Source organism: Salarias fasciatus, chromosome 6, assembly GCF_902148845.1.
Source record: "Salarias fasciatus chromosome 6, fSalaFa1.1, whole genome shotgun sequence".
Classification (NCBI taxonomy): domain Eukaryota; kingdom Metazoa; phylum Chordata; class Actinopteri; order Blenniiformes; family Blenniidae; genus Salarias; species Salarias fasciatus.
This window is the reverse complement of record NC_043750.1, coordinates 16,259,456-16,271,064: the sequence shown is the minus strand read 5'-3', so window position 1 is coordinate 16,271,064 and position 11,609 is coordinate 16,259,456. Positions and strand designations below refer to the sequence as shown.

The 11,609-nt window shown below is 45.6% G+C and overlaps 1 protein-coding gene across 2 annotated transcripts in view; it reads right to left on the bottom strand.

Moving 5' to 3' along the window:
• Window positions 1–2,021: 2,021 nt before the first annotated feature.
• The window catches only part of LOC115390249 (serine/arginine repetitive matrix protein 1), a 24,698-nt gene continuing 15,110 nt past the window's right edge, over window positions 2,022–11,609 (bottom strand). For both annotated transcript variants that reach the window (XM_030094033.1, XM_030094034.1), the window contains exons 6-9: window positions 7,709–8,823; window positions 5,242–6,071; window positions 4,913–5,146; window positions 2,022–3,775 (exon numbers count right to left, since the gene is read on the bottom strand). In XM_030094033.1, coding sequence (XP_029949893.1) covers window positions 3,522–3,775; window positions 4,913–5,146; window positions 5,242–6,071; window positions 7,709–8,823 — 2,433 coding nt within the window. In that variant the 3' untranslated portion in view covers window positions 2,022–3,521. The remainder of the gene's footprint in view (window positions 3,776–4,912; window positions 5,147–5,241; window positions 6,072–7,708; window positions 8,824–11,609) is intronic.

Below are 11,609 nucleotides of genomic sequence, written 5' to 3'. Positions count from 1 at the left end.
TTATTGAGTCAAAGTTAGCAACACAATGCACAAATAACACAAATCAGACTGAGCTGTTTCTCTGGAGGTGTTTATCTATTTTTTTTTTTTTTTTTTTTAAGTATAAAGAAATCACAATAGAAAGACGAGGATGGAGAAAAAGGTTTTTTTTTCCAGCTTAACCTGTCAAAGTGACTCATTAAGAAGGGCAGAGCTACAAAGAGCATGCTGATTCTTATTATCTCAAATAAAAAAAAAAACACAGATTGAAAGAAAGACCTCCAACAAACAGAGCCTGTCAGGCCATATAAGGACAATTCCAAAAACACATTTCTACTCATATTCAGGTATAATGTCCTTCAGAGACTGAGACGGTCCTGATCAAAGTGTCACACCAACAGCAGCTCTGACAGCAAATATACACAGAGGAAGAGACGGAATTCAGGGGAGGTGTGTTGTCACGAGGAGGGTCTGCGTTGATCTCTCAACTGGAACCATGATATAAGATTTATAAAGATGTGTTGCCTCAAAACATGTATTTAAATCATATATATATATATATCACAATGACCCTAAAGTCAGAGATTTTACACACTGAAGTTGTTACGATTTGAGCCGTCGTGCCATAAACATCACCAAACTGCTGCACATTTCAAAAAGTTGAAGGATTCACTTGAGAAGAGTTTGTTTGGCAAAGTAAGAGCGGCTGACGTGTCTTCGTGTTCAGATGTGTCTTTCCATGGCTGGATCCTTCAAAAACACACCGGGGTCGCTTCGTCTTCCTGTCTTGTCTGTAAAAGGAGGGTTTCTGTTTGGCTGAAAACTGAGCTGAGAAGAGTAAAGAGCAGCTGTCGAGACAGACTGATCTAGAAATATGAAAATGATTACTGGAAGCTTTTTCAGAGAAATCACACTTTATCACCTAGAAACACTTTATTTGAATCTGTGACTTTAGAACCTTCAAATTTAAGTGAAATCTTTCTTTTAATGTATTCAGTTTCTGTCAGAATTCATTTGACTCAATCTGTCAATGGATATATGAATGGTTATCTTTGTTTTTTTCATGGTTCACGTTACGGTTCCAGTTTAGGGACTGAAAGGTTTACTGGTGTTTGTAGGTTTAGATTTCACACAGGGACTTAACCAGGTGGTTTGGCACACTATGAACAGGTTCCACTGGAACTGGATGAGGCTGTCAGTGTGGTGTTTGCATATTTTGCTTGTGAATACAAAGAAAATAATATAAGATTTAAAAAAAAACAAAGTCAGTTTTACCACAATTCAGACATATGCCAGGTTCATAATATACTTGGAGTGGCAGCGCCTGACAGATATGCTAAAGAATCTGCAGGAGTTTTATTTTTCTTCACAAATATTTCAGCAGTTTGTTCAACATCCACCTGACAGATGCAGCCGGTACAGGAGACCGGCTTGAGGGCCACAGGAGGGGGCCAAGTCAGCTTCCTAAAACTGACTGCATTTCACACGGAACAGCAGGATGACTTCTGTAATTTGTTGTAATTGCTCTGGATAATGCCTCGAAAAGTTCATCCTGCAGAAGAAAAATATCAAATGTATTCACGATGACTCAGGTTCTTATGAAACGGCTGCAGATGGACTGAATAAACTGTAATATCTGACATGGTGGATAATAAATACATGCATGAAGTATTTTCTGTGTGCAAAGAGCAGCTCCTGTTTGATTGTGAGTAAAACAGAGGTTTGCAGAGGAATATTCAATCTTTAAGACCTTTCCCAGTTTTTCACTGCAGTGTCCGTCGCCGCATGGATCCACTCCTTCACCACAAGAGACTTGAACATCTCCAGACGAGTCCTGACAGGAGTGTCTGTGGTTTATGAAGCAATGCCGCCATCTAGTGTCTGAAACCGGGAACTGCACTAACATGTAAGCTCAATAAAAGCTCATTTTTATGTGGTTTAAACATAGAGAACAAATTTCAAACACTTTCGATTGTAACTTGTGTCACTTTTGGCTCTATAATCTCCAGCCAAAATATGACAAATGACCACGCCACAAAATATAGAGCTTTAGGTTTTTATAAGACTTATAAAAAAAAAGAAAAAACATAACACAGTAACCAAGGCAAGTCATACACTGAGCTTTTTCTTTGTTTCTCTGAGTATTTACAAAACGGGCTTATGTACAGATAGCGATAACTCAGAAATAAAGAAAGCTACATATTCCTCTAGCACAAACAACCAGTTAGCATAATGATAATATATTTGTTATGTACAATGTAACTGGCAAGGCTAGAGCAAGAAAGGACATAAAGGTCCTGCAAAAAGGTTTAAATAGCTTCAAGTATCTGTCTCGAGGTTTCATGGAGGTTTTTCTCGTCTGATGGACGCAGCTTCCTGGCGCCGCGGACTGTAGTGTGGCTGGGAAAAGACGGGCGGCGCTCTAGCCGGTGGGGGAAAAGACGAAAACACGCAGACGGTGCGAGGAAAGTGGCGCCACAGAAACAATGACCTCTCTGATAAAATGCCCAGTCGTTCAGTAACTTCTAACACGCGAAAGGGGGGGAAAGTCTCCTCTCCACACATAAAGTGATATCCAGCGTTTGGCCTGTTAGCACCTTTTTACTGTTTTCAATGGAAAAATGTGCAACAGGCAAAAAAACACACAAAACAAAACAACAACTACTAACATGGACATACCGTTTCTTTTCTTAGGGGAATATGAAGCTGCAAACATCTCATTTGTTTACAGGTCGCCAAACGGGAAACAACACGCCCCACGCCGCTCAACGTCTCTGGAAATTGAACATCTTAGGGAATCAAAGATTAAAACATTCTGTCGCCATTTCATTAATTCACAACGATCTCCAAAAATGATCTTTGTTGTCACAACGCATTTCATCTCAACGATTAAAAAAGAAATAACAGAAAATCGAAACTCGATCGCCATCTAGTACCTCGCACATGTTTTAAGGTCCAAATATCATGAAACCGAAGTCAGAATTGCACAGTCAGTCGAGTGAAAAGAAGAAGTGTTCTTCTGGGTTAGCAGTAGTTAGGCCTACTCTAATTATAAAGCCGCTATGAAGCAAAGTGTGGCCGAGGCGGCGGCCATTCGTCCTATTGACCGAGTGCATGAAACACTAATGCTACTTCACAACGCTCATATAACAACACTGTAGGGATTAGATGTCTCTGTTTACATTTCAGTTTAGTGTGAATCACTTTTTGGAAGGACAAAAAAAAAAGGAAACGTTCGTGCACAGTGGCGCTGCGTCAGTCCCTCGGGATAACCGTCCGCACCGGGAGCACCGAGCGTCCTCTAGTGTAATCTTAAGACCTTAAAATAAAGCAGCACAACAGATCACCGGAATTTCCTGTTCTTGTTTGGCTCAGCGTTTGAAATGCCATCAGGTGTCGAATCAGGAGTCAGAGACGAACCACGCTGCCAGAGAGTGGAGTCGAATTTAGGAGTGTCCTCTTCGGAATAGTGCATTTTGTGGGCGGCGGGGGGACCGGTTAAGATTCCGCTCCGATCGGCTGCACGGCGCTCGCCACCCCCCTCAGCAGACCGTCAGCGGCTGCGGGTCGCTGTCGCGCCGCTGGTTCTTCTTCAGCAGCTGGATGCGGTTGTGGCAGTAGAACTTGATGGCGCGCCAGTCGCGGTGGTTGCTGACCAGCAGGGGGCACTGCTGCAGGCAGCGCTCGCAGTCGGCCTTGGCGGGAACCCGCAGCTCGTTGATGTTCTGCGTCAGGTGCTCCTCCACCGCCGCGCGCTCCGCCTCCGACCAGGGCCGCTTCAGGACGCCGCGTTTTCCTGCGAGGGGGAGGAGGACGGCGGAGTTACGCGTCTGATGAAGACATTTTTATCTAAGACGGAAAATCTCTTGTATCAAATGAACAGTTTTCACGTCACTTTGGATTTTTCTCATTCTGTCATCAAGGCACGGCAAATTTTTGGCACTATTGAAAAATCCAAACATAACAACCACAACACTAAGAGATCGCAGCTGAGTTTTTTGCTGCTGAATCAAATCTACCAGGTCTGAACTTACAAAAAAAGAAAATCTAGAGGGTTTATGAAAAACAAGACAAACTCTCTGTAATGGAGACAAAGAAACACTGAAACTTTGTGAGGTTGTAAATTTACCAACAACCCAGTGAAATACGAACCTGTGCTACGAATAAATCAAAATTAATGAGAATTAACTGACATTTTAATAGCTTGGCAGAATATTTCAGAATGAACCGCACGTATCAGGTAGCATTATTTTGACAACTGCGGCTAATTCAACACTTTATTGCTTTTTTAATGGGACCTAAAGACGCGAACAGAGAAAAATCTGAGTCTACATCCCGGCTTTAGAAAACTAGGTCAGTCACACACTGTAAATTCCTCTTTGACGGAGTCATTTCAGCTCCAACACGGTTTAGATGTTGGCCAGCATTTGTTGGAGATGGAGAATGCTTCATTTACTAAACAAACTGAGCGCCCTGTAAAGGAAATCTGGAAATTATTTGCTTTGGCTGTTTTTTTGCTTTGCTGTCCTTCAAAAAAAAAAAAAAAAAACTTTAAATTGTAATGTGTATCAGAGTTGAGAGTTTAACGTTTTCCCTCCCGGCTGACAGGAGTGTGACCAAACAGGAGGAAGTGAAAAATCTCTGTACATTCACAAACGTACACACACACACACACACACACACATCACACTGAGCGTCATGTGCTTTCAGCAGTGCGCTTCCTGCTGTTCAACCAAGTTTTGCAACAAGTAAATCACGACCCAGTGCTCGTTGTTGTTTGCCACCTTCCTACAAACCGAAGAGCTTCACCTTGAACTCAATTCCTAATCCTCACTTGTGTTTCCACGTCTTATTCTACTTTTCGACCAAGTTTGTGAAGTTTCCCGCCTTTCATTCAGATCTCATGCACTCGCCGCAGACGTGACGGACTGACCTGAGCCTCTCCTGCGGCTCTCAGGCGGGGTTGGAGCTTGCTGGGTGGGCATCTGAATGTTCTTCAGCTTCTTGGGCCGTCCCACCCGCCCGTTGTTCTTGCCCTTGCGGACGTACAGCAGGGTGGGCGTCGGGGTCAGGGCGGGCGGCGGCGCCGGCGGCTCGGGCTTCTCCTTCACGTGTTCCCCTTCAGATTCTCCCTCCGAGTAGGAGTCGGCGGAGTTTCCGGACATGACTGCAGCAGAGAGGGGCAGAGGCGGAGAGGTGAGGAGGACGGGCGCGAGACCCCGGTCGTACAGACACACACGCGCACTCGTTCGGCCGTCTCACCGTCCAGCTCCAGGCAGATGTGGTTGAGGCTCATTCCTCGGAACAGCACTCCGTCTCTCTCGCCGCACAGCACCACCCGGCCCACCCGGCCCATCAGCCCCGGGTCCTGGCCGATGCCGGCGCAGTTCTGCGTCACGTGGTACTCCCTCTCCAGGAAGTGCTCCAGCCTCTCCACGGCGCTGCCCCCCGGCTGCCCGGGCTCCTCCCCCTCCCCGAGCAGCAGCAGCTGGGTCAGGATGGCCACCTGGCGGCGGACCCTGGTCTGGGTGAGGGCGCGGGGGTTGCGGGTGCCGCTGGAGCGGGCCAGGCTGCGGAGCAGGTCGGTGCCGCGCAGCGGCGTGGCGGGGGAGTGGTAGGGCCGCGCGAAGACGTAGGGGTTGGTGGGGTCCACCCCGACGTCCTGCCGCGTCTGCAGGAGCAGCTCCAGGCAGGGCTCGCAGTGGGGGGGCAGGATGAGGGGCTGCACGCGCCCCCGTTTACCCTGCACCCCGACCCGGGCCAGGTGGGGCAGCACCAGGCGCTCGAAGGGGGAGAGGGAGGCCTCCAGCGGCGTGAGGGCCGGGGGGGCGCCGGGGGGGACGGGGACGGGGCACTGAGGGGTCACTCGGGAGCGGTACTCGGCGATGGACAGCTTGGAGACCTCGCACTCGCGCCGCCGGTTGTATAGGATGAGGAGGGCCAGGCTGGAGTGGCACAGCAGGCGCCACGCCTCGGCCGACTGCAGCTGCCGCGACAGCGACAGGAAGGCCGAGTGCTGCAGCCGGCGGAGGTACAGCACCAGGGAGGACAGCGACGAGAGGAGGGGCAGCATGTGGTGACGGCCCGAGCCGCTGCAGGCGAGAAGGAACAGAGAAACGGGGGTTTTACTCCAGAGAAACGTTGTGCGTAAAGTGTATAAAAGTGTTAGTAAACAGTAAACAGTGTGTCTTTTATGCCAAAAAAAAAAGAATATAGTTGACTTGACTTTTACCAAAAGCTATGAAAAACCTGGTATTTTATTTTGAAAACTGCAATCTGAATCCTCTTTGTCATTATTTTGTCAGGCACCTCTCACTCCGCAGGCTTCAGCGTTTTCACAAACTCTTAAACTGTGCAGTGCTCCTCATCTTCCTGACAATGGCGACCCCCAGTGGAGAAACTACAAACAGCAGTTACTTTCATTGCGCCAGTGCAGCTCATGTCGTTTTTCCACCTTGCAATATCAGATTAGATCAATTTCAGGTTCAGATCCTTATTTTAGCCCGAAGCATTTTACTTTAACACTTTTCTAAGGGACTAAAAATTAGAAATAGAATAAATAATAGTTTAGATATACTGAAAACACAATAATCACAATACTTAACAGAGGAAAAATATTCATCCTAACAATTAAACTGGACACATCAATACTGAAAACCTAAAGTAAACACTACAGGGTAATACCAAACATTTGAACAACCTTCACCTGTTTTTATGCTTTACCAACAAAAAACATTTTATAGGCAATAAAATCTGTCATCATTAGTGCACTAAAACATCACAGGGGTTTTTTTTTTGGCAGTTCACTGGTTTTAGTAGTTTAATTTAAGAGAATAAAAATCAAAACATGATTTATGAGCTTCGTCCAATTCACACAGTTTTCCCTCCAGATATAATAATCAATATCACTTTATCTACACGGTGACGCCGTATTTCCTTTTGTTCGCCAAATTTGAATAAAGAAATAAGAATTCTAGTTACAGCTGAGTCATTAACGCAGGAGGAAGAAGAGGTAATGGCGGCTGTGTTTGGATCCGTAACAGCAGACCAGAACAATTTAAGTCATTTTGCAAAATGAGAAGTGTTTACTCAGTTGAACAACACACCGCTAAACCATCTGATACAGTTTCTGACAATGTGTGGTTCGTGGTTCAAAGAGGAACGGCAATAACTGGAGATAAAAATCTGAAGCAAACCTTACGAACACGGTTTCACATTACAGAGCTATTTTCAGCTTGATGCTTAAACACTCCATAAAGAATATTATCAGAATATTTCACACATTTACAATCACGATATGCTGAAGAAAGCACTTGAATATACATATTTACACTTTTCTTTTTGATTGGAACTGATCATCTCTAAAGTTGTCTTATTTATGGTAGATTTCTCAAACTCCATGCAGCAACATTTTTGAAACAATGAAGCTTCAGAATAAATGAAGGTGACTGAAGACTCTCGGATGGATAATACTGAAACACAGTGAAGATGTGGTAAAACACTTTGAAAGGATGCTTGATGTTATTGTGTGCATAAAATGTCACTGCTTTGTGGGCAGATGTGACAACTTTAAAAAAGCTACATTTTTTATTTTTTTTTAGCTGAGTTTAGATAATACTGCTTTATTCCTGTTAACAGTGATATAATATTCTATCTCAGCTCTCTGTACTTTATGCAGTGATTGTTAATTGAATCGTAATCAGGAGCACGGGGGGAATGACTCACTCACCTCAGTAAGTCCTTGTCTTTATCCTCCGGTCCGCTCTCATCGTCCACCTCCATCACTCCGTTCTCCTCCTCGTCCTCCTCATCGTCATACTCCTCCTCCTCCTCCTCCTCCTCCTTTGGTAGCTCCATCTCTTTGGCCGACTTGCTGCCGAAGGACTGCGGACTCATCATCTCCGCGTCCTTCACCTCCACCACCTCCACGTCCTCCTCGTCCTCCTCGGCCGCCGCCTGCTCCGCCTGCCGCTCCTTCTTCAGCTTCCTCGCCGCTCCCTTCTTGGACTGCGCCATGGCCACGGGGGGCGGGCTCCTCTTCAGGACAGACACGGGCACGGCGTTCTGTCCCCGCGGCGGACTCAGCACCGGAGGGGTGCAGTTCCCGCCCGAGGAGGCGGGGGAATGGTGGGCGGCGGTGAGAGTGGGCGGAGACATGGACAGGTCCTGGACGCCGCTCTGGGGCGGATCGGCGCTGCGGCTCTGCCCCGTGGAGTGAAGCATCTTGGGCTGCTGCTGCGTCTGCGTGTGAGCGGCGCTGGGGTTCGAGCTCGGCGCCTGCAGGCGGGGCATCTGCGTGTAGCGCTCCACCAGGGCGGAGCACACCTCGGGCTGGTGGGCGTGGTGTTTGTCTAAGTGGCGGCCCAGGGAGCGGAAGTGGCGCCCGCAGTACTCACAGGTTTGGCGCATCGAGTCGATGGACACTGCTCCTTTGGGGGTGCTCGGGGGAGCGTTCCCCGTGCCGCCGCCGCCGCCGAGTGGCGCTGGAGGCTTGAACACGGGTTTGATTGAAGAGGAGGAGGAGCCCGGCGAGCAGGGGGGCGGGGCCTGGGACGAAGGGAGCGGACGGTTGTGGTGGGGAGCGCTGGAGAGGGGGGCCGCCGGCGGACGTCCGGGCGGCGTTCGGTGGGGGGTCTTCTTCTTTGAGGGGGTGCCGCGACGCTTCTTCCGACGGCGCGGGGCGTGCCCGCGAGGGCCGGCGTTGTCCTCGTCGCCGGCGTCGGAGTCACTGGCGTCGGAGTGGGAGATGGGGGAGGAGGAGGGCGACAGGGACCAGGAGGGGGTGACGAAGTCCTGCTGCTGCCGCTGAGGCTGCGGCGCCGTCAGGGAGGCGGCCTCCTCCTCCTGGAAACGACACGGCAGAGGGAGAAAACTGAAGCACCGCTCTGAGCTGGAAGACAAACACCTGGGAATCAGTGGGATACTATACTTTCCTTTTTACACTGTTTTATTCCTCTTATTTTTGATTTTAATAAATTCTGTTTTGTTTTTTAAACATTCATGTTTTTCTCTTCCCTTATTTTAATTCTCATTTCGAGTTATTTTTTCTGCCTTATCCAGTGTACATGTTTGCTAAAACTTTCAGCTGCCTTCCTGTTGAAATGTAAAACACAAATAAAGTCTCGCTTTTGAAAGCTACTGTAAGCAGTGACGTCAATGCCATTACTGGTGTTTTATATCTTATTTGGAACTGATTTAAAGCTCACTTGATCTACAAAAGGAACTGTGACTTCTGTGACTTGTGTCTAAATGGTGCTTTATAAAAACATTCGCCTCACCTTGCTTTACAGAGGTCGGTCTTTCAGATGTACAAATCAACAAAATGGAGGGTTTGAGCGAGAATAATTTGAAAAAGTATTCAAACTTTTCCACATTTCATTCATCTTAGGCTACATTTGAAAACTAAGTTGGGGTTTTGTGTAATTGACATTCATAAAGTTACACGTGAACTTGAAAGAGAACGATTCATTACTTTAAAACTGAAATTCATGGCGAGCATTTGTATTCACCCGTCCTCAATCAATACCTGTTAGATCCTCATTTAGCTGCAAGTACAGCTGCAGCTAAATGTTTCTGGGTGAGTGTCCACCAGCACTGAGCCTCTACAGAATGAAATATTTGTATATTCTACTACACAAAACAGCTCAGGATCAGTCAGACTGAATAGAGTGTGAAAAGCAATCAGATCATGAACGTGACACATTAGATTTGTGTGTGTGTGTCGTATGATGATATACGTATGTACAAGTTCAAGGGGTTTAAAATAAGTCTTTGTGGTTTAATGTTGAGATGCTAACAACTGCCTGTCATGTCCTCCTGAATAAATCTCTCCTTCCTTTCATTCCTTCACTTTGTTCTTTAATATAAAGCGGTGTATTACACTCTATTAAATTTAAAATAGGTAAGAATGATATGACCTTAAGGTGTGATTGAGCGAGGAAAAAAAAATCATCCACCAGATGCCCTCAGATCGCTTTAGTGCACCACTGTGGCCTGAGTGAAGCGCCGGGACAGAGCGGCGGGCATCTGCTCGGCGCCGCCGCCGCCCCGCCGCGTCGCTCACAGGCTACCATAAAGTTCATGTCAGGCAAGTTTTAATGTCGCTGCTGACATTAAAACTTTACAATTAAAAGCATGTTTGACTTTTGTCAACGTAATTAGATCAACAGTCAGGAGAGTTATTAAATTTTAGAGCGATGAAAAGGTGAGAGTCGCTGGCAGCAGAGTGAAGGATGTATTGACTGAGATGGAGATAAGTAATTGCAGAGATGTTTCCCAATTGGACCATTAAGGGTGGAGAGATTACAAACAGCTCAATGATACCAAGCACACACACTTATGGTTGCTGGTTTCTCTTCTGCTTTAAAGGATGATAAACCAAATGACATCTTTGGTCCTTAATATTCATGATCAATCAATTATCCAGCGGAGCAGGAGGACGGCTTCATAATGACGATTATATTGAATCCAACATTGGCGTGGTCCGCCCACGTCCAGACAGGTGACGTCCTGGAGGCACAGCAGCGTATCAAAGAATTCTGTCTGGATTTAATCAGCACTGTTTCACTGCATGTAGACTGGCCAAAGATTCATTAATTTGGTGCTGAAAGAAGCATCAGTTGCAAGTTGTGCACAATAATGATTCTTTATTTCTTCAGGTCTGAAAGAACAAACCTAAAAAAAAAAACACTTTAAATTCAAATAGATTTGATCTGTGCCCCACATCAGTTCATGTCAGGTCAGGCTGGAGCTGCTCTTGGTGCTACTGAATGTTGATACTCTGCAAAGCTGCGAATTCTATTTTATTGGCCGCAGAATGAGTGTACGTCAGACACTTCATACCATTTCACATAAGATATGTGAAGCTTAATAACAGGACAATTATTTGGCGCAGATTAATTTTCATTTGACAGAACTATTTCACCTCAAACAGGAGAAAAAAATGGAAAAATCTATTTGTATTTATTTCCCTACACCTTATGACTTGATCACCATATATTCGGTTACCTTGGTAACACAAGAGATGACATAATAGCTTGATAGATGCATTTGGTAAAGCTTAACTTGGTCAGTAACTTCTACATTTGAATAAATTAAGATGTTTTAAGCAAACCTTCAGCTAAAAAACAGTGATAAATGTGTGATAGTATTATAAAAAATCAAGCAAAATGAAAAACATATTTACTTTATGTGTAATGAATTAAAAATATGTGGATTTTTCGAAATCCTTAATTTTAAATTTGAGTCTTTCTTGAAATGCACCTGTTTTTTTTATTGTTCTAATATTGCTTTATGATCATCTAACTTTACCGGCTACTCTCGAACTGGTTTGGAGGCGGAGTTCATACAGAACACAACAATTAAGCATCAAGGGTGAAAAAACCCAGAAAAAAATTCCCAGATGAAAATGTTATAGAAAAATACCGGTCAAGTTAAGATAGATTCTATGGTCGTTACTGAGTTAGCAGCATGATGACAGTAACTGGACAGTAACTTTTCTTTTTTACAAATATTTCATATTTTAGTGAACAGCCTATGCTGACAATGTACTGATGATCCCTCTTACCCATGATCCTCCACTGTCCTCTCCTCCCTATAAAGGCCAGGAGCTGGTCAGAGGTTTGAATTTA